General features: G+C 36.9%; 1 protein-coding gene and 1 long non-coding RNA gene across 5 annotated transcripts; one reads left to right on the top strand and one right to left on the bottom strand.

Moving 5' to 3' along the window:
- Positions 1-5,061: 5,061 nt before the first annotated feature.
- LOC122027228 lies at positions 5,062-15,000 on the top strand. Of its 3 annotated transcripts, XR_006124321.1 has the most exons (7): positions 5,062-5,634; positions 11,856-11,966; positions 12,065-12,136; positions 12,261-12,972; positions 13,453-13,671; positions 14,444-14,559; positions 14,645-15,000. It is a non-coding gene; the product is annotated as an uncharacterized LOC122027228 (long non-coding RNA). The 3 variants fall into 3 exon arrangements; XR_006124319.1 differs by having other exon boundaries at positions 12,261-13,671; XR_006124323.1 differs by having other exon boundaries at positions 11,856-11,986; positions 12,261-13,671.
- LOC122027214 (filament-like plant protein 7) lies at positions 11,285-16,933 on the bottom strand. Of its 2 annotated transcripts, none has more exons than XM_042586146.1 (6): positions 16,806-16,933; positions 14,916-14,982; positions 14,602-14,734; positions 12,190-14,515; positions 12,041-12,101; positions 11,285-11,964 (listed from the first exon to the last, which is right to left on the bottom strand). In XM_042586146.1, exons 2-6 carry the CDS (start codon positions 14,967-14,969, stop codon positions 11,545-11,547), a joined length of 2,994 nt encoding a protein of 997 aa, XP_042442080.1. In that variant the 5' UTR covers positions 14,970-14,982; positions 16,806-16,933; the 3' UTR covers positions 11,285-11,544. The 2 variants fall into 2 exon arrangements, with proteins under 2 accessions (XP_042442080.1, XP_042442072.1); XM_042586138.1 differs by having other exon boundaries at positions 16,789-16,924.
- Positions 16,934-21,379: the final 4,446 nt, after the last annotated feature.

The raw sequence follows: 21,379 nt of genomic DNA, 5'->3' as shown, positions 1-21,379 counted from the left end.
TTCTTGAGTACATCCCTACACGTGATATGTTTGTCGATCCTTTTACTAAGCTATTGACTAAAGAGACATTTCAAGGATATGTGAAGTCTTTAGGACTTCGAAGAATGTAATTAATTGTAAAGACATTTTGATAAATGAAAATGTCATGATCTATTCAATGTATATGTCTTTGTTACATTCGAATAAAAGTCTCAATAAGCATGTTGGCAGATTGAGATTGGTCCACTCACATGGATAATCATCTCTGTTTGTTAAGTATAAATAGAGGTAAGACCGTTGTTTATGGGACAACTTATGTAGCTACGAATAGAGACATACCCATAATTTAATGTCACCTTGATAATTGTGTCAAGATGAGATCATTTATGTAATTATCAAAATAAATGAGCCCACCATTTACTAAATCTATTTAAGACCATATTAGAATTCATATGTTGAATTCAGGATTAGACATTAGATATGTCTAGATCAAAATTTGTACGATGTTAAATTTTAGTAAAAACATGTGCTCTTTTTAGTAAAGAGAATAAGATCGTAACATGTGATTCATACCACATGTGCTATGGCAACAAGAAGGGTAGTAGGAGAATGGATCCCTTCTTCTCTACTATGTGAGACCCTTGAGATTCTAAGTTAATCTCAATCTTATCCTAAGTGACTATTTAGTTGTCTACTTGAAGTTCTGATCAGTGTCTACTACTTTAGCATGTTTCCTATTGCCTATAATTGATTGATTCGGTCTATGGAGTATAACTAGGAAAATAATTGATTAGAATGAATAGATTCTAGCTAAAAAAGAATATTAATATTGATTTACATCTGTGACATTTAGTCACTGGTACCAGTTACATTTTTAGTTAAGTATATAAAATATAATTGTGAATAATTGTATTGATTGGAGATGTTGAACATGCTCTTAACATAATAGTCATTATGAGGGATTAGAGATGCTCCTATTGATGTAAATAATTTAATCTGGGGTAAAGGCAAGTTTTGATGTCTTTGATTCGTTCTATAGAGCGGCTATGTAAGGTGTAACAATCTTCTTAGTAATGAATGCTTAGTGTGCATACTATTGCATGAACCATTTGTTGGGACCGTTGGTGGCCGGCTAGAAGGGGGGTTGAATAGTCCTACAAAAAAAAAATACCCTTCTCGAATTTAAAGAAACACTTGCATAAATAATTAAAGACTGAACTTAAAATAAAAGAGACACTGGAATTTACTTGGTTACAACCGAGGAGGTTGTTAATCCAAGAAAGATGATCGCACTAAATTCTGCTTCAAACAGAGAAGTCTCTTTTATAGCAGTGTAAGTACAGAAAGAAATAAGCTAAACAAAACAGGAGAGCGCACAAGTGTTGTTATAGTGATTGCTTGATTGAATTGAAAAGCTTCTGGACCAAGGCTGTATTTATAGCCTTGGTCGGGGCGCTTGGAGGGTTCCAGACGCTTGGAGGGTTCCAGGCACCTGGAAGGGGATAAAATTTTATCCCCTTCGTAACAGATCATGGTTAAATCATGATCTGGTCAAAGTTGGGGTTCAGGCGCCCGGATTGGGTCTGAGCGCCCGGACCACTAAAGTCAACATGGTTGACTTTTTTTCGATCCGGGCCCTCTACTCCGGTGCTACTCGCCTTGATCTGGGTCTTCCACTCCGTCTCCGCTCGCTTGGGTGATTTCTTCCAACCGAAATAAGGCTCACCCTGAACCCAATTTTGACCTTCTTGAGCAACCTTCCGCTCCGGCTTCTCATCCCTTGGAAACGCCGCACACTTCCTTCTCATCCGCCCGTGTACTTTTCCGCAGCACCTCGTCCCTCGGACACACCGAGCACGTTGGCTCTCTCTTGTGCCGTCCTTCTTGCTAGCTGCATCTTTTGCTCAACTTCTTATGTTCCTAAGCTCCTGCACACTTAGACACAAGGTTAAAATATCACAAAACCTAATCTAAGTTGGTTGATCATATCAAAACAATCTTGGGGTTCCAATACCATTTTCTCTAATGTATGGAATGGATGTTCTTATTTGATCTTTGTGACTAATTAATTGATGTTCTGGTCTTTGTGACCTGATCATCATAAAGTGTATGTGACTTATTTGGTTTTTGTGACTAATTAATGTTTTACTTCAGCCATGTGACATGATCATCTTGTAGTTTATGTGACTTATATGGTCTTTGTGACCATATAACCTTTATGGATTGACTTGGATGAATGAGAGATGTTGGACATTGAGGAGACGAAGGGGCGTCGCTTCCCCTTCATCTCCCTCATTGCTGCAAATGTCAAGGAGACGAAGGGGAATCCCTTCCCCTTCGTCTTCCTTACTCAGCTTATATATTGATGCGTCCAAGCAATTGGGGATGAGCAGAGTGCACAGTGGAGGTGACGGTGGACAAAGAGAACATACTGTCGGGATTTAGTTTGTGGAAAATCTGACGAGGTTCCAACTTGTGATCTTCTCGACAATAGCAGTAAAATATTCGTCAGTGTCTTCTTTGATTTCTTCTCGGGAGATCACTGTGAGTGGTTTACAGTTTTATCTTGTGTTTCATGTATATTAGAGGCAACATGAGGTGCCTCGAAGTTGTGTGGAGGCGCCTCAGAGCTATGTGGAGGCGCCTCAGAGCTGCGTGAAGGCACCCTGGATAGGACAGAGGCGTCCTCGCATTGATAAACTTTGAAGATAAAGTTTTCTCTGTGGTTGGCACCCTGGAGTGCATAGAAGGTGCCTTAGAGTGCATTGGAGGCATCTCAGAGATCTTGGAAGGCTCCCTCACACGAATAGAAACTGCAATCAATAGAGGTTATCGAGTCTGAAGCACATGGGATAAATTTGCATTTGGAGGCGTCTCGGATGAAGTTGGAGGCGCCCTCAATACTTTATAAAAGTAATGTTCGTCAACCACAAAGTACAATTCATTCGCTACAAGTTTTGTACTTGCACATTGTTCCTAAAAGCTCTCCACAATGATCGAACACTACTCTACATATTTAAAGTTTTGGTAAATTTAATATTTGCATGTACTTTGTAATTCAAATTTCCTTTGTAATTCTTTGAGCTATTAGTGAATTGCCCAACGTAAAAAATTTAACGAGTATGAGCCTTAGAATGGGAGTCATCATAGACTCCGAACCAATTAAAAACAACGTGTTAGCTTGGTTTTTGTTGTTTTTCTTTTACTTCTTTATTTTCGCTGCATTTTATCGATTGCTTTACGTAAAATGTGAAAAACCCACTTGTATTATCCACCTCCTCCCCTCTCTAACACTTTTCGATCCTACACTGTCGTGTCTCTTCGCATACCGAGAGGTCAGATCAATGGCAAGTTGATAGGTCAAGAGGTTAAGAAGTCAATAGGTCGGTAGGTCGGACCCATGGTAGGTTGGCAAGTCGGACCAGCTAAGATGGACTCGGCAACTTGAGATGGGGGCATTGGGTGCATCCTGCTGGCTTAAAGCCAACTAGATACCAACGGTATCAATCAGGTTACACGAATTGGTTTCAAAAGGCTGTGATCATGTTTTCTTATGTTTGCTACCCTCAAATTTTCCTTTGTGGTTTATAGGGTAGTCAATCATTCTATCATTCGTGTTGTTGATTAGCATCGGGCAAAAACATTGTCAATTTTGTTTTTGCTATCAGTGCTGGTTATCACTGATATGGACATAAAAAAGCCATTAGTGATTCCTGTGGTACATGAAAATGTTCAGCAATTTGGTTATGAAGCTCAAATTGTGGCCAGTGTAGTAAACTACTGATGTTGTTATGAAGCTCGTTTTTTGTTAAATTTTACTACTGACAGTTTCCTTGCCACAGCAAAAAATTCAAATACAAAGCTTGATAAATTTGATTGCAGCACTAAATTTTGTAGATAACGGCGCAATAGAATTCTGATTTTAATTTTCAATTTCTTCATCAAAATATGGGGAAGTGTTGAATTTAGAATTTTGAATCCATAAAATTGAAAAAAGTTCTTTCATTCCAAACAATTTGAGTTGGTAAAAAAAAGAATCTAAGTTTGGGGAATATGATATGTCAGATCATGAAAGAAAGAAGTCTTGCCTAAAAAGTTACCAAATAGATGAGATGATGTGAATGATCATCGTCACTGTTAATATTCTTTATTTTCTGTTTTATTAAAAATGATCAGCTTTAAGATGAAAATTTAGGTAATCATTAATTGGTTATACTAAAGTTCTTAAGAACTTTGGAGGTATATTTCTTCAACAATGAAAATCAGCGAAATTAAGGAAGCTCAACAGCTGATAAGTTACAATCTAAGTGAGCTGATAAGTTCAACTTGAAAGGGACTAACTTAGTTAGCTTCGGACTCTCGAGTGCCCCATGCACTCGGTTTCCTGAATTTTCATCCCGCTTAACTTATAAAGTTCTCCATATGATAACTATCATTTTATTATATAATTTTAGTCCTTAAATTTTTTATATTTTAATTCTCTCATATTGATTTTTATAGTTAGGATTATATTATATGTTTTTTTATTGAGTTAGGATTATATTATATGTTTTGTTGTAATTTTTTCTATTTTTATATATTTCGATTTATAGTTGCACATTTTTATCTTATAGGATTGAATTTAAGTTGGACCAAATTAAACTTAAAAACTTGAGTAAAGGAAAAATCTTTAAAAAAAAAATTAAAGAATAGTTCGGTACACGAAACTCTCATCATACGAAATTCTGAAGAAGAATTCATTATACACAATTTTACTCTACTTTTTACAAGAAGTTATTTACAGAATTCGAACCCGTGATCTTTTGATCACATAGTAATAATTTTACCGATGAAAAAATCTAATTAAAAAAAAATAAACTGTTGAATCAAATCTGAAATAAATTAATCAAAAGTTCTAATCTGATTAATTATAATGGTTTATTAAGATCGGTTGATTCTAATTAAACTGTGTAAATTTAGGATGATCTAAACTGCTCATCTTGATTCAACCATCTTGACCTCCCATGGGAACTTGTTTGATCTGGACATGTCCCCACGGGCGGGATCAGCCGGTTATGACATGGATTCTTGCAACATGGGTCGAGAGGTCGAGGGTCTGCGGCAGCAAATGCGATAACATCAATATCTGTCCGTGCTAAACACCTGAGACCACCATGTCATAGCCGGGCCCATATTCACCGTGATTTACTCCCTCTCATACTTGTGGGGCCGGGGTGAGGGGGCCGCTGGGTTGGCGGTTCCAACCTTTTGCAACTTGTTTGATCTGGACATAAACTCTACAGCAAATGGTTGACGAAGCACACTGATTTGGGGATCGCGCGTGCAAGAACAGAGCTTCCTTCCACCAGCGCCGATCAACAAGATTGGATCGCCGGAGAAGGGAGAGGATTCACTGCTTCTCCGGTGAGCTATTCCGAGCCTCCACAACAACCAATTAGGCGGATACCACCTCACACAGCTGTCGCTCCACCTCACTACCGCCGAGCTCAGATTTTCCACCGTCGGAGTTTATGAAGGAGAAAGGAGTTTCCCTAGCCTTCTGAAGCCTCAGATTGATCTTTCCTTCATCCGAATCAACATCAAATTCCAATCAATTCCACCTCCTTGGTGCTCTGTCGATCACCGTCACCGACGTGTTTCTCTTCTCCTGATTTGGTACAGTTCAAGTTTTGGGTTTCTCAATTTTGATCCGCAAGCATCTTGTGGTTAAGAATTGTTTCCCTAATTGCAGTGAAGTTGTTGTTCTGTGATAATGGATCTTTGCATTCCTTGTTAGAAAATCCCTACTACGGTTACTTTGATAAGAAAAATAGAGCAGTCGAGGACACAAGGATGATTAAAAATAAGTTTTTCACATACTTTCATTAATCATTACATATCTATTTATAGACTAATACATCACATATTAAAAAAACCCACTAACTCCACTAACACATAACATTAACCACTATCCTCCACCACTAACTCAACTTGCCAACTCATTGACCCACTAACACCACATTACAACCATTACCCTATTATTTCTCTCCACTAATTCAATTAAAACATGCCCACTAACACACTAATTTTATCAACAATCCCTCCCTTAAACTAATATTCCAAATGTAATAATCAGTTTAAAAAGAGTCAAACTTTTAAACTCCATGTAGAAACACCAAGTAGCTTTCTGAGCTTTTGAAATGTAGCAAATTTGAGAGGTTTGGTTAGTATATCAGCAATTTGATCCTCGCTTCTGCAATAAACAAGCTTAAAGACTTCATCATTTGTGAGATTTCTTAGGAAATGATACCTCACATCTATGTGTTTACTTTGACTATGTAGCACTGGATTTTTAGAAAGTTTTATTGTCGAACTGTTGTCACAATAAATCTGAATAGGTCCATCCTCTTTGAAATATAATTCTGAAAGAATATTCTTTAGTCAAATAGCTTGACAAGCACAAGATGTTGCAGCAACAAACTTAGCTTCCGTGGATGATAATGTAACGATTAATTGTTTTTTCAAAGACCATGAAATAGCTTTTGTACCTAACATGAAAATGTACCTAGATGTACTTTTTCGATCATTTAAATCTCCTGCATAATCACTGTATGTAAAACCAAATAGATTTGACTTTTCTCCCTTTTTATAAAATAACCCAAACTCTTTAGTACCTTGCAAGTATCGAAAAACTCTCTTTGCAGCTAAGAGATGCATTTCTGTTGCACAATCCATGTATCTACTAATCATACTTACAGTATGCATAATATCAGGTCTTGTCGCTGTCAAATATATTAAACTCCCCACTATCTGTTTATAAAGTGTGGCATCAACCTTTTTTCCTCCAATATCTTTGTGTAACTTCACTCCAAACTCAGAAGGAGTATTTACAGGATTGCAATCTTTCATTTGAAACCTGTCCAGAATTTCTTGCACATATCTTCTTTGAGAGATAAACATTTTAACAGAAGCTTGCACCACTTCAATACCAAGGAAATAATGCATCATACCAAGATCAGACATTTCAAATTCTTTCATCATAGATTTTTTAAATTTTCCAAATATAGATGTACTATTTCCAGTGTAGATTAAGTCATCTACATATAAACAAACTATCAATATTTTTCCTCCATCATCAATCTTAATAAAAAGAGTATGTTCATAAGAGCACTTTTGAAAGTCCGTGGGGCTTGTTTTAATCCATATAGAGCTTTCCTTAATCTATAAACTTTATGCTCATTACCAAATTTCACATAACCTGGAGGTTGATCTATAAATACCTCTTCTTTCAAATCTCCACGGAGGAATGTAGATTTTACATCCAATTGAAAGATAGGCCATGAATTTTGTGCCACCGTCGCTATTACCACTCTGATTGTATCATATCTTGCTACAGGAGCAAAAATTTCTTTATAGTCAACACCAAACTCTTGCTTATAGCCCTTCACCACCCAGCGTGCTTTGTACTTGTCAATCTCACCATGTTCATTTAGCTTTGTCTTGTAAATCCACTTTACACCAATAGTCTTTTGCCCGTAAGGAAGATCACATAACTCCCATGTATTATTTTTTTCAATTGCTGTAATTTCATCATCCATAGCTTTTCTCCATTCTAATTCTTTAACAACCACTTCAAAATAGTAGGGTCACAATCTAAAAACAAAGCAAAATGTGCAAGAGGATCATAACCTTGATCAATTCTAGTCACCTCATAATCAAACATCCATGTTGGTCTTCTTCGAACACGTTGTGGCCTTTGTGATTCTGCTTCAACCGAACTTTGATCTGCTATAGGAATATTTTGAGAGACTTCCTCATGTTGCTCATCCTCCATAGGCTGTTGTACTTTCTCATCATTATCAAAATCAATAGGGATAATTTTTTAACGTCATTTTGATTCCATGACCAAGTGTCTTTTTCATCAAAAATAACATCACGACTTATGATGATTTTATATAATCTATAAGCTTTTGATGTATTACTCATACCAAGAAAAATGCATTTTTCACTTTTGTTGTTTAGCTTCTTTATCCTTTCATCTGGAATATGGGCATAAGCGATACACTCAAAAATCCGAAAATAATCAACAGTTGGTTTTTTTCCACTCCAGGCTTCCTCTAGTGTCATGTTTTGAACAAATAATGTAGGACTTCTGTTTAATATATGGATGCTCCAATTAACTGCTTCTGGCAAAAAACTTTTAGGAATACCACTTGTCATTAGAAGGCTTCGCACCATATTCATAATAGTGCGGTTCTTCCTCTCACATATACCATCTGTTGAGGTGTGTAAGCTGTTGTAAGTTGCCTCTTGATTCCATGATTCTCACAAAAATTTACAAATTCATGTGAGTTATATTCTCCACCACGATCTGTCCGCAGAACTTTGATAGAGTTGCCAATTTCTTTCTCGACAAGTACTTTATAATTTTTGAAGGTTGTAAAGGCTTCGGATTTTTATTACAACAAATAAATCCATATTTTGCGGCTATAATCATCAATAAAGGTAATTATGTATCTTTTACCTCCATTAGAATGCGGTGTTATTGGTCCGCAAATATCTGAATGAACGAGCTCCAATGCCGCCTTTGCTCTCCAAGATTTTCCTTGTGGGAATTGATTACGGTGTTGTTTGCTAACAACACATTCTTCACAAACTTGAGAAGGAGTTGTAATTTGAGGAAGACCGATCACCATATTCTTCTATTTTAGTGTTTTCAATCCACCAAAATTTAGATGTCCATAGCGAAAGTGCCATAACCATGCCTCATCATCAAATTTTGCTGAAAAACATGAATGTGATGTAGTATGAAGATAAAGTGGAAACATATGATTTGCTGTCATATTAACTTGCGCAATTAAGCTCAACTTTGCATCTTGAATCCAACAAACTCCTTAATATCAATTTCATATCCTTTTTCTTGTAATTGACCCACACTAAGCAAATTAGTTTTTAAATCTGGCACAAAAAGAACATTAGAGATAATATGGGTAGAATCTCCTTTTGCTTGTATAGTTACCTTTCCTTTTCCCATAACAGAAATTGTAGAGTTGTCACCAAATTTGACAGAACTGCGAAAAAATTCATCTAAGTCTGAAAATGTATCCTTTTCTCCACACATGTGATTGCTGCAGCCTGTATCTAAATACCATATATTCCGTTGAGCTTTCTCTTTCTCATGACATACCATTAAAAGGGACACTTCTTCTTCTTTTGCAAAGTTAGCCTGATCTCCATTTTGTTTCTTCAAATTAGTATAGCATTCTGATCTATAATGGTCATACCTATGATATCGGTAACATTCAACATTAGACTTGTTTGCTGACTTTGTTCTATTAGTTGTAGAATAATGACCTCGACGTCCTCTATGTCTTCTTTGAAAATAGCTTTCTTGGTGTTGATTTTGTTGTTGGTTCCCATAATCATTGTTGTTTCTACCTCCTCTTCCTCGTCCTCTATCACTTCTACCATTTGTAGAGTGATTTTCTGATAAAGCCTTCAATGCTGGCTCCTTTTTTCATATTGATTGATTTTGTGCTCATGTACTAATAATGAACTTTGTAATTCATCAATTGAAAGTAGACTTACATCAATTGCTTCTTCAATGGCATAGATAACAAAATTAAATTTTGGTGTCATAGATCGAAGAATTTTTTCGATGATGAGAACATCCTCTGTCTTGTCGCCAAGGATCCGTATTTTGTTGACGATTGCCATCGTTCTTGAAAAATAATCTGAAACTGATTCTCCTGATTTCATTCGGAGCATTTCGAACTCCGAACGAAGTGCTTGAAGCTGCTTCCTCTTAGCTCTTGTCGTACCTTGGTACTTCTTTTTCATAGAATCCCAGATATCTTTGGTAGTATTCTTGTAGAGAATGGTTTCCAAGATTGAGCGATCAATAGCTTGGAAGAGATAATTCTTTGCTTTAAGATCTTTCAATTGTGCATCTATTAGCGCAACACCTTCTATCGGTTCTGCTACTCTAGAAATCACGACCGTCCAATATTCTTTGGATCTTAAAAAATTCTCCATGAGCATGCTCCAATGGTCATAGTGACCATCAAATCGAGGAATGACAAGTTTGTACAAAACTTTCGGAAGAGATAACTCTCTTCGAAACCTCGCTCTGATACCACTGATAAGAAAAATAGACGAGTCGAGGACATAAGGAGGATAAAAAAAAAAAGTTTTTCACACACTTTCATTGATCATTACATATCCTATTTATAGGCTAATACATCACATATTAAAAAAACCCACTAACTCCACTAACACCACAACATTAACCATTATCCTCCACCACTAACTCAACTTGCCAACTCATTGACCCACTAACACCACATTACAACCATTACCCTATTATTTCTCTCCACTAACTCAATTAAAACATGCCCACTAGCACACTAATTTTATCAACATACTTTGCTCTTGTATCTGCAGTTGACGTTTGTGTTTTGTTTTGATGTTGGCTCGACTGTTGTTTGCTTAATGGTTTCATTAGGTTTCATAATGATTGCTGTTATTGTTGCTTTCTGTTGGACAGTTTCTTGCAATGCAGTAGTTAGCTTAGGTTAGATTCCTGGTTTCTTTTAATTCCATAGTTTAATCGCAATGGCAATATAGGTTTCAATGGGTGCAGTAGCTTAATTTAGGTAGATTTCTTGTTGTCTTCATTTCCATGAACTGAACTGAAATCTTAGTATAGAGTTTGAATTTCCATCAGGATCAGTTTTTAGTTCTTGGTTCCAATGTTCAGTTAATCAGAAAACCCCCTGTTTGCATTCCTGCTGAGAAATGATCTGAGTCATCTCTATGCTACATTAGGATAGAGGGGTTTGGTACTTAAATTATTTGTAAACGTGTCACGACAACACGTTCGATCACCATGCAGCATTGTTTCCATGCTCCTCATGCGACTCGACTTTCCAGCATGGTTTCCAAGCTCCTCATGCGACTCGACTTTCCGAGTATTCCATACAACTCTCCCCTCTGAGTACTCTAAGCTCCCTAAACGCCATATGTCGAACTCAATCTCTTGGTTCCCCATTCTCCTAGCAGTCCAATTATTTGTGGACCATGATTGGACATAATCCCCTCAGAATCTACAACCCACAATCCCTAGGGTCCCAACATACTTACAACTTAAGGTTTGAATGTGGATAGTTTATAAATACAGTGCCCAATAACTCCAGTGCTTAGATTTTGAATGATGATCCTCTATAGATATTAATGTCGGCGGTGGACAACCTCCATTTTAGATGGAGACATCCACCTCAAAGTCCAGTGAGGTGGTAGATTTTCACCGCATCAATCACCAAGCAACTAAGGTTTCACTCTCATTCAACATGACATTATTAGAAATTGTACCAGTGGAAATTACATACAACATTAACATGCATTTGCATGAATGCTTACACCACATCGACCAAACTAGAAACAAGGAAACCACCAATTCTACATACAATATCCCACCTGGTTCCTTATCCCTTATCACCATCACTAAAAGTTACACTAGCAACCAAAACTCCTCTGCCATTTGTTTCTGCTATTTGTGAAGTTTCAGGTTTTACTACTAACAGGTTCTCACTGTTCTCTCCGTAGCAGCAGTAGCTTCCTCAGAAACATACCCTTTCCTTTTTGTTTCTTCGGTACAATCATGAGCATTTCTGAATCAGTCCCACCTATGTGATTGCTAGTAGGTGACTTCACTTGCAATAGATCTGTGATACTTTTTTCTGAACCTTTGTTCAAGTATTGGTCATCAGAAACTACACCTGTTGGTGGTTTGAGTGCTTCAGCAGATATGATTTCCTTCATGTTTGGCAATTGCAACATTATCTTATCCTCTTCTCTCATGTGATCGACTAACTGAAGCCTATGTTTGGATTTTGCAGTGGCAGGCACGTCTTGTGGTGAGGCCAATGCTTTCAACTGTTTACCCAGGTTTACAATCGTTTCCTGGCAATCTGCAAGCTTTTTGGAAGCTTCAGCTGTATCGCAGTCCTGTATGATCTTAGTGAAATAAGTAACTAAAAAGCAATTTAAGAGCGACAGCCAAACCATGATCTTATACACTTACCGTCTGAATTTGCTTTTCTTCTAGTTGCAGGGCATAGCTTGGAGTTTCCTTGGATGAGACACTGTGCCGCATCGTCAAAAATTTCAGAAGACATTGGTTAGCCACAAGACTTTTTAGAACAAAACTCAAAACTAAGAAATACTTCACACCTTTCATTCTGAAGCTGCAATTCAAGACATGTTGCCTCTAATTCCTCACAGCAATTGCTTTTCCCTTTCAGTTGAACTTCAAGGATCTTCGCAATTGAAAGCTGTGTCCCAAGATCTTCATTAATAAATTTTTGTTTGATAATCTGGTCTTCAATCTGCCCCTTGGATTCCTTAAGTGCTGCTAGTTCTAGTTGTAAATTGGAGACGTTCACTTCTGACTCCCGAAGTTGAGCTGTCAGCATTTCATTCTTATTAGTGAATGTTTTCAGCACTGATTCGAGATCTTTCCTTCTAGACTCCACACTCGTGATCTTACACTTCAATTGCTCATTTTCATCTTTCAGTGTGGTCTCTGTATCATCCATTCTTGACAAGAGATAATGACGGTGCATTTCATCGGTAATATGTGCTTCTTCAATTGAATCTAACTTATCCAACTCTTTAGATGGATATACCACAGCTTTGAGCTCATGGCTAGTGTTTAATTCGTCTGCATCCAAGTGTTTCCTTATCGTTGCTTTCATGTCTGTAACATCCTGAAGAAAAAAACAATGGTTTACAATCCACTCCAGAGTTGAAGCTACTTGAGCAGCAAATTGCTCGAGATCAACCTTTCTGCACTGCAATTCATTACACACCGAAACAAAATTCTGTAGAACAGCAACTTGCTCAGAATTTTCCCACAGAAATGAGCAGGCAACATATCCATTTGCCAAAGGAGATCTTTGAGCTATAGAATTTGCTTGGGCATCACCAGAAGACATCTCCATTCCATTGCTTTTGGTAATTTTCTGAATGATTCCCTCAACCAATTCAATAAGTTTACGAACTGATTCTTCTAAGTTCGACCGACGTGGTTGGGTCCTGCTTTTGCTATCGAAATGATCTCCCTCAATAGTATAATTCAAGTCATCCAGGGCAACTCTAACATCATTAAGAATGTCACTGAAACTTTTTTGCATGATATGATGCTTTTGTATGATGACCCTCAGAATGTCCTGAAGCCAACTTGGGTGGTTTTTGAATGATGTGTACCTCAATTGAGTCTCTGTGTTCGCATCCTTAACTGGAACCAACTCCTTGCCTGTTGCTTCTGATAAATCAAGTCCTGCACAAGAGTCCTTAGTCGTAACACACGAATTATTATCTCCAGACACACTCAGGGAACTTTCAAAATGTTTGTCTAAGGAAACAATGGCGAGTTTCTCCATCTCAACAAAGTCATCCATCACACTCAATTCTGATATTGTGGCATTTCTGCAGGATGATGCGGCTGGTTTTCCACTTTTAAAGTGTTCCAATTCAGAAACTAAAGCAGAAGCCCATGATTCAGCACAGCTAAGGATTTCATCATTCGCACCATGCTCTGAAATCGAAGAAACATGAAAGTCGCACGACAATGGACTGCCCTTTGATGGCTCACAAACTTGTCCTTTTGAGAATTCTTCAAGTTGTTTCTCAACCTGTGATAGCTTCGATGTGGTACGTGCAAACATGACTCGTGATGCCTGAAGTTCATTGTTTTTCTTGATCAAAGATTCTTTGAGAATCTTGTTCTCATCTTCAATGGCATGTAGTCTGTTGACAAGTGAAAAGGCACCCTTGCTTGATGCATCATCGTCGGAGACAATACTCTTTGAGCTGAAATCTTCATTCGTGAAACTCGACCTTTTCTTCCTTGCTTCAGTGGAATTATTATTATCCAACACTTGAACCTCACTTCGCATTTTAGCTAAAGCTGTTGGTCCCGGAAGTCTCTTCCTGACCATGACACGCAATCTTTGGCACTCCGTCTCAAGCTTAACAATCTTCTTGACATTCTCTAGGTGTTGCCTATGGGCAGCATTTGAGGATCTGTTACTGTAATCCCTCTCCTCATTTCGAATCTCAATCTCTTTCTGGAGCATGCACAGCTCATACCTTAGAGAAGCATTGAGTTTCTCAGATGAATCAAGTCTACTCATCACTTCTGTGAGGTTTGCTTCTACCTTGGAGTTCGACTGGCATGCTTCTTTGAATATCTGTTCTTTGGCCTCTAGAATTCTATTCAAGTTGCCATTTTCAACAACTAACTCAGCAAGCCTCTTATTCGTCTCAGCTAATTTATGTTCTAACATTCGGACCTTCTCCTGCTCTCTCGATATCTTTAACGCAGCATTGTTAACAAGAAACTGCTGATCTTCTTTAGTAATATGTAGCTGTTGCATGCATTCTTTTAATGCTATATCTCTATCAGCTACTCTTTCTAAAGCAGATTTCTTCTGGAGTAGCACATCATCCAGTTTTTGCTTTAAAGAAGCGGTTTCTGCTTCTGTTTTTCGCCATCCTTAAATATCAACCAGGAAAAAGTGTTAACAAAAGCGTTCCAAGGTAAAGTAAGACATCTCTATGTGAATTTTGATAATGTTCAACCTGCAACTGTTTCCTCAGATACTTTGGTTTGCTTGGCCAAAAGCTCATCTTTAGCATTGGACTCGCGGCGAACCAATGAGAGTTGTTCGTTTAAATCTTCCAAGTATCTCTCTAGCTCAAGGATTCTCTCTTTCTGAATGAAAATGCAAAAGATTACAAGATCGCTTATTTGATAACAAATTTGGAAAAACTGGGAGATACAACTGCTGTTGATTACTAGGAGCACATTGCTCTTGAAGAGGAAGAAGACAAAATCTTGCGAGTTATATAATTGAAGGCTGGTTATTTAAGTGTAAATGTAGATAGTTTCTTACCTCGATATTTTTTACCGAGGACTTCTTGTTCCAAACCCATGTTTTGTTGTCCATGATATTGACAATTCTGTAAAAACATATCCAAGTCAAGAGTTCAAGGCCAGACCATAAGCATCCTCTCTCCAACAAACAAATGGAGAAGGTGCCCTGATGATCAATTCAATATTCATGAAAAGAATTTCGACTAAGCATAACGCGAAAGAGGGATGGCAAACTCTTAATAATAAGAACGATAGGTTCTGAAAAGGGTTAATGGCCATTGTTAATCGTTCTAGTGTGCATGCCCAATCCCACATAAGCCATCGATGTCCATATTGCCATGTCAAGATAATTACATCTGCACTCAAAACTCTGTTTATCCTTAACAGACCTTTTAACCAGAGTAGTTAAGACTTACACAAGTTGATGATGAAAAAGAAGGTGATTTGTCATAAATGATAAAAGCTCTTCCAATTTAAAAACTTAAACACAATTTTTATCATGCCTTCAATCTTTAACACACTACTAATATAGAGAAATCCTTAAGATGGTGATTAATCCTATTAATGATTTATCAAGTGTTTCTGACAGCACTTGATAGAATCTCACCTCAAATCACACACTTGTAAGACCTGAAATTTATGCCTCTAGAATATAGAATGACCAACACCACAAGTGCGCATGGTAGAATCTTCATCTCCATTAGTAAAACCACCAAAAGACAGAAAAACTGGCCTAGTTAGCATAAAGCTTACTTCCATGGAGAATATCTAAGTTTATAAATTTGAGATCAAAAATTGATTGTAAACTAGAGGAAAATCTCAAAACGCACACACACACAAACATCCCGAGTAAAAAACTATATTTTCTCTACATGTCTTTGGTCTCACACAACCTCCACCTACAACATCATTTAGGACTTGGAACACTCGGCTGTCGAGATATTCATAGCCCTAGCCTTCACCATACAAAACCATGTTGAAAACAATCTAAAATACCTTTTTGCTCCTACGGGTGTAGTGCAGTAGTAAAGCATTCAAAGGAGCAATAAGAGGAATAGGGTTCGAATTTCAAATAAGATGAATATTTTGGAGATCAGCTTTTGAGTGTGCATAAGTTGTGCTCTAGATTTACTTGATAGGCCAACAAAAGGGAAGGTCGTTTACCTCCAAATTAGTCGGGTGAATCCGGAACACCTAGATTATTTTAAAAAAAAAAAAAAACCTTAGCATGGTATATGACCTATTGAGCCTAATATGTTGCTGAATCCAAATATGTCAGTATTTGTGCCTACAAAAAAACAATAATAGATGGTCATTGTAGCCGGAAGAAGCTAAAATGGCCTAAATTTTATGTATTGCTGTTCATCCATTAGCACAATGCATTGAATGAATCAGACAACGTAATTTCAGCTCCCAACATGGAAAAGTAAATATTCTTCAAACGGAGTGGAGGATGCTTAACAACAGCACAAGAAGACAACTGAAAAGCTCATCCATTCCAGAAATTAATACTGTTCCAGGGACCATTCACACGATTAACACCTAAGGGGAATATCCCGATATTATTATTAGCTCAAAAAGGAGGCAAATTTAGGGTTCCTCATTCCTCAGATGACCCGACCATGCTTCACAAAATCTGTGCATGTTTCCTTGGAAGTGCAAAAAACAGCCCAAATCGATGTAATGATGAACAAGAGCAAATCCAAGATGACTATCCTCAAATAAAAAAAAACTCGCAAAAAGGGAGCTAAAAACTTTGTCTAGGAAACTAAGACAAACACAATCAAGAACAAGCCGGCCAACGAGTGTTGAAGAAACTCCCAAAAGGAGACAACTTGTGAGAAACACAGCGTGGAACGGAGCCGAATTAAAAGATGAGATTGGTGATGTACGTTTGCGGTTTGCTGACCTCAGAGCTCCATTCTCAGCAGGGGAGCAGAAGCGCAAGAAGAAGAGCCTCCGGCAAGGCTAGCGCATGCACAGTGAGGAAGAATGAAGCGAGAGCAGAGGCGCTGAAGGTACACAGGTAGTAATGGTGCACCAGCTCAGTAAATACTTTTTTTTAAAAAAAAAAAACAATATTAATAATATTCGATAAATATATTTTTAAAATATAAAATACCCTTTTCATTAATGGATTTGGAAAGGTTCCACGCGTCGAGTGGGAATTGGTCCCTTTCAGAAATGAATTATGATAACATATTCTATTCGAAGCTATCATATATTGTGATGTCCATCGGCGGTTGTTCATATGTTATGTCAAAATAGGCTAAATGTATCATATTAAAAATATATAAAAATATATAATCCAAATAATATTTTTTAAATATATATTTTAAAATTATTTTAGAGTTAAGGATGATATTAAAAAATTGCAAAGAAGTGGTGATAAGTGCTCACTAAGTTACACAATAAGAGACTATTTTCAAAACATCTCATTATTTTAAAGTAAGTAATTAATATAAACTTAAATTAATCTTCTCTAATTAATTAACAATGTAAGCTAATTACAATCTAATGGTATAATTATTTTCATATCCAATATAAAATTAATTAAAAACCAGATATTTTAATTAAAATATGTTTTATTAATTGCAACCAAGGGTCTTGGTAGGTGTACTATTGTTATCATGTGAGTGATGGTGATAACCAAAGCTAGTTGGAGATAAGACTTCAATTGGAGTCCACACCTATTCAATTTGCTAAAGTTAGAGAGACATATTTGAATAAAAATATTAACTAAAATTTGAAACTATTTTGTTATTATTTTCAAGATAAAACTCTTAAATAGCATATATGAAAATAAAATTGAAAATGATGAATATATAAAATGATATATAATTTGCAAAGGAGTATGTGTGTGTGTATGAAACTTTGCAAATCTCATCAATTGATAAGAATGAAGAAAGAATTAGGCTAAACGTCTATCGAATTGTTAGCGAAAGATTACCTACACAAGTAATTTAGATAGTAGATGATTGAAATATACATTCTATCTAAATATATCTAGTAGATACGTCATTTGTTTATTATCATTTCTATCCATAAAATGAGTGAAACTATTTTGTGTTTTTTCTTAATTTTATCAAAAATCTAGATACCTTTGAATGCTTGATGACCATACTTATCCAAACCTAATTTTTGCACTATTTTGTGGTAAGCAAGAGGCTGATTGATCTCTACATCGATCGATAAAGTTTGCAATAGACTCTTCACCTTATAATTGACTCCAAGACTTGATGAATGAAATGCTCATTTATGATTTGGACCTAAATTTCTTAATAATTATTTTTGAATGAGAGTTCTAACAGTTGAAAATAATATAATTTAGAGTAATAAAATATTTACTCCATATTTATATAATGCTCCTCATGTTTTTGTGGGTCTAATGTAGCCAATGCCATATCATGCACAAAATTCTCAACCTAAAACATGAATTCTTTTCATGATGCTCCACTAACTTTGAATGGGGATCAATTTTCTTTTTCTTTTTCTTTTTCTAAAACAAAGAAAATAATTAATAAAAAATAATAACAAGTAAAGGTAGTTGCTTGTAGCTTTCTCTTCTCTATATGCGTATCTATTCAAATTTGTCAAGTAGTGGAATCAAATCCAAGCATATATTTCTTTTATCTCAAAGAAAAGAAGCATTGCCAAACCCTATGCATAATGATGATAAATGATGTTCCTCTCTAGCACCATGACTCCTCCATGAGTCATCGAGTTGGTACTTACATGAGGAGTCATTCTAATGAGTCTCGGGTTCAAATCACAGCGATAACAATGGAACTATCTCATGTAGGCATCCCCCAGGAGGTTGCTCGGTAGGACAAAAAATCATTCATGATTTACTTGTCTTTCATATACTATGAGCCGATAGTCGAGCGTTTGGGATCATCATAACTTTATTCTTTTTTTATTTTATATATATATATATATATATATATATATATATATATATATATATATATATATATATATATATATATATATATATAAACTAATATATCTATTTATTCTTAGGAAGGAATATTATCGGTCTATATAAAGCCACTAAGTATTCATATCAACTATAATTTTAATTTTGTTCTTTTTTTAAAAAAAAAAAAAGTGTTGGGGTTGCAAGGTTGCAAACATAGTCCCATATTGGAAACACATGGAAAAGATCATAGGTTTATAAGAGAAAAGATATCTCCATTGGCATGAGGCCTTTTGGGTAGAGCCCAGAGCAAAGCCATGAGGGTCTAGGCCCAAAGTGGACAATATCATGTCATTGTGGAGATATCTAAATTCTTTTCGATCCTATAATTGGTATCAGAGCCTGGACTGCCAGAAGGTTTAATCGCCGACTGTGCACAAGAGCTATGGTCTAATTGAGCCATATGAGTACAATATTGACCTCGAACAAAGAAAGTGGAGGCTCCTATGTTCGGATCAAGAGGACCAGACACCAGGCAGGAAGTCCTAGTTGCGACTAGGCAAGGAAGTCCTAGTACGTCGGGTGGACCGAGGGGCAGGAAGGCCTGGTGGGTCAAGGATCCTACCAATTGTAGGATCGAAAAGAATTTAGATATCTCCACAATTGCATGATATTGTCCACTTTGGGCCTAAGCCCTCATGGTTTTGCTCTTGGGCTCAACCCAAAAGGCCTCATGCCAATGGAGATATCTTTCTCTTATAAACCCATGATCTTTTCCATGTGTTTTCAATGTGGGACTATGTTTGCAACCTTGCAACCCCAACAATCCCCTCCTCAAACAAAGGACCATCTATTGTGGAGATATTTAAATTCTTTTCGATCCTACAATAAGTTCATCTAGAACAATATGTAAAAACTCAACAATAAGATACACATGAATACATGGTTAGTATAATCATGCCTGGATATATAATTTTGATTTTTAACGATATTTTAAATTAAGATGAATTGTATGGTATCTCATCTTCGTCTTAAGTATGTAAGAAAAGTTCTCATAGAATTGGAGATTGGATGTAAATAGGGAAGGTTGGAGGTCAGATTCTTAGCAAAAATAAGTCCTCATAGATTTGAAAATCGAATGTAAGGTAGGAAAATTCAAGAAGGCTGAAAGTTGCATTTTTTTTAAGAGCAAGTCTTTACAGGTCTAGAGACCAGGTGCAAGGCAGAAAAGTCCAAGAAGATTGGAGGTCAAATTTTTGACAAAAGAAAAGGTCTGAGCAAATTAGAAGATCAGATGTAGGGAGAATGAAGATGTTGGTACAATTTTTCTTGGGTCAAGATTGATCAGGTTGACTAAGTTTGAGTTAGCTCAAGCTTGAATTTTGATGTTTGAGTTTCGATATTTGACAATATATAGATATTACATATGCAATTGTCTATATGGGAGACTGACAATCAAAGATTGACCAGAAGAATCAAGTAAGTCAAGATTGACAAGATACTTAAGTGGGAAGTCCTAACTGGAGGTTAGGCAAACGCAAGTCCAACGGGAAGATTGGCAGAAGAAGAAAATCCAAGTGGATCAGTGTTGACCAGACACTTGGTGTGAAAGTCCTGGTGAGTGAAGTTAGGCAACTGTAAAGTTCTAGTGAGTGAAGCCAGACATTTGGAAAGCCCTAGTAAGTGAAGCTAGGTAGATGGGAAAAGTCCTGGTGAGTGAAGCTATGTGAAAAGCCTTAGTGAGTGAAGCTAAGCAATGAGAAAGTCCTGGTGAGTGAAGCCAGACAGTTGGAAAATCCTGGTAAGTGAAGCGAGGCAGTTGGAAAGTCCTAGTAAGTGAAGCTAGGCAAATGAAAATCCTGATGAGTTGAGCAAGTAGGAAAGTCCTAGTAAGTGAAGTTAAGCAGTGAAGAAGTCCTAGCGAGTGAAGCAGACAGTAGAAATCTAGCTGAGTCAAGGTTGACCTGACATCTAGTGGGTTAAAGTCTAAGTGGGTCATGGATGACCGAACACTTGGCACGATACGGTAAGTCTAAGTGGGTCAAGGTTGACCAGACACTTGGAATGAGGAAAAAAGTCCAAGTGGGTCAAAAGATTGATTAAAAACTTGGTGAAGAAGTCCCAACAGGTCAAGGTTGACCAGATGATAGGTAATGAGGAGTCCCGACATGTCACCATTGACTGGATATTGGGTTTGGGAACCTTAGACTTGAGTTAAGCAAGTTAGGGTTAGTCAATCGATCAAGAGATCGATTGAACTAGAACTTAGTTGATCGATTGGGAGAGTCCCGTGAGCAATGGCAACCGTTGATCGATTGGTAGCCGTTCGTAAGAGCACAATATGCTCCCCAATTGATCAACCGGTCGATTAGGCTACCCCAATTGATCAGTTGATCGATTGGAGAGGAGTTTTCGCAAAGCACAATAAGTACTATGCTGGATCGATTAGGAAGGAGCCCAATTGATCTCGGAGTCTTCTGTGAGAGCATAGAAGCCATTTAGATCGATCAATTAATCAATCCAGCTACCTCAATCGATCAGCCGATCAATTGAGATATGACCAT

This window comes from Zingiber officinale, chromosome 1A, assembly GCF_018446385.1.
Source record: "Zingiber officinale cultivar Zhangliang chromosome 1A, Zo_v1.1, whole genome shotgun sequence".
In the NCBI taxonomy this organism is placed as follows: Eukaryota; Viridiplantae; Streptophyta; class Magnoliopsida; order Zingiberales; family Zingiberaceae; genus Zingiber; species Zingiber officinale.
Note: the sequence above shows the minus strand (reverse complement) of the source record. Positions and strands in the feature narration are given on the sequence as shown.

Excerpts from the sequence above, each read along its gene's own strand:
- LOC122027214 (XM_042586146.1), bottom strand. The coding sequence starts at position 14,969 with ATGGACAACAAAACATGGGTTTGGAACAAGAAGTCCTCGGTAAAAAAT. Across the intron at positions 14,735-14,915 it reads CCTCGGTAAAAAATATCGAG|AAAGAGAGAATCCTTGAGCT; the intron begins GTAAGAAACTAT and ends ATTTTCATTCAG. Across the intron at positions 11,965-12,040 it reads AAGAAAAGCAAATTCAGACG|GACTGCGATACAGCTGAAGC; the intron begins GTAAGTGTATAA and ends AAGATCATACAG.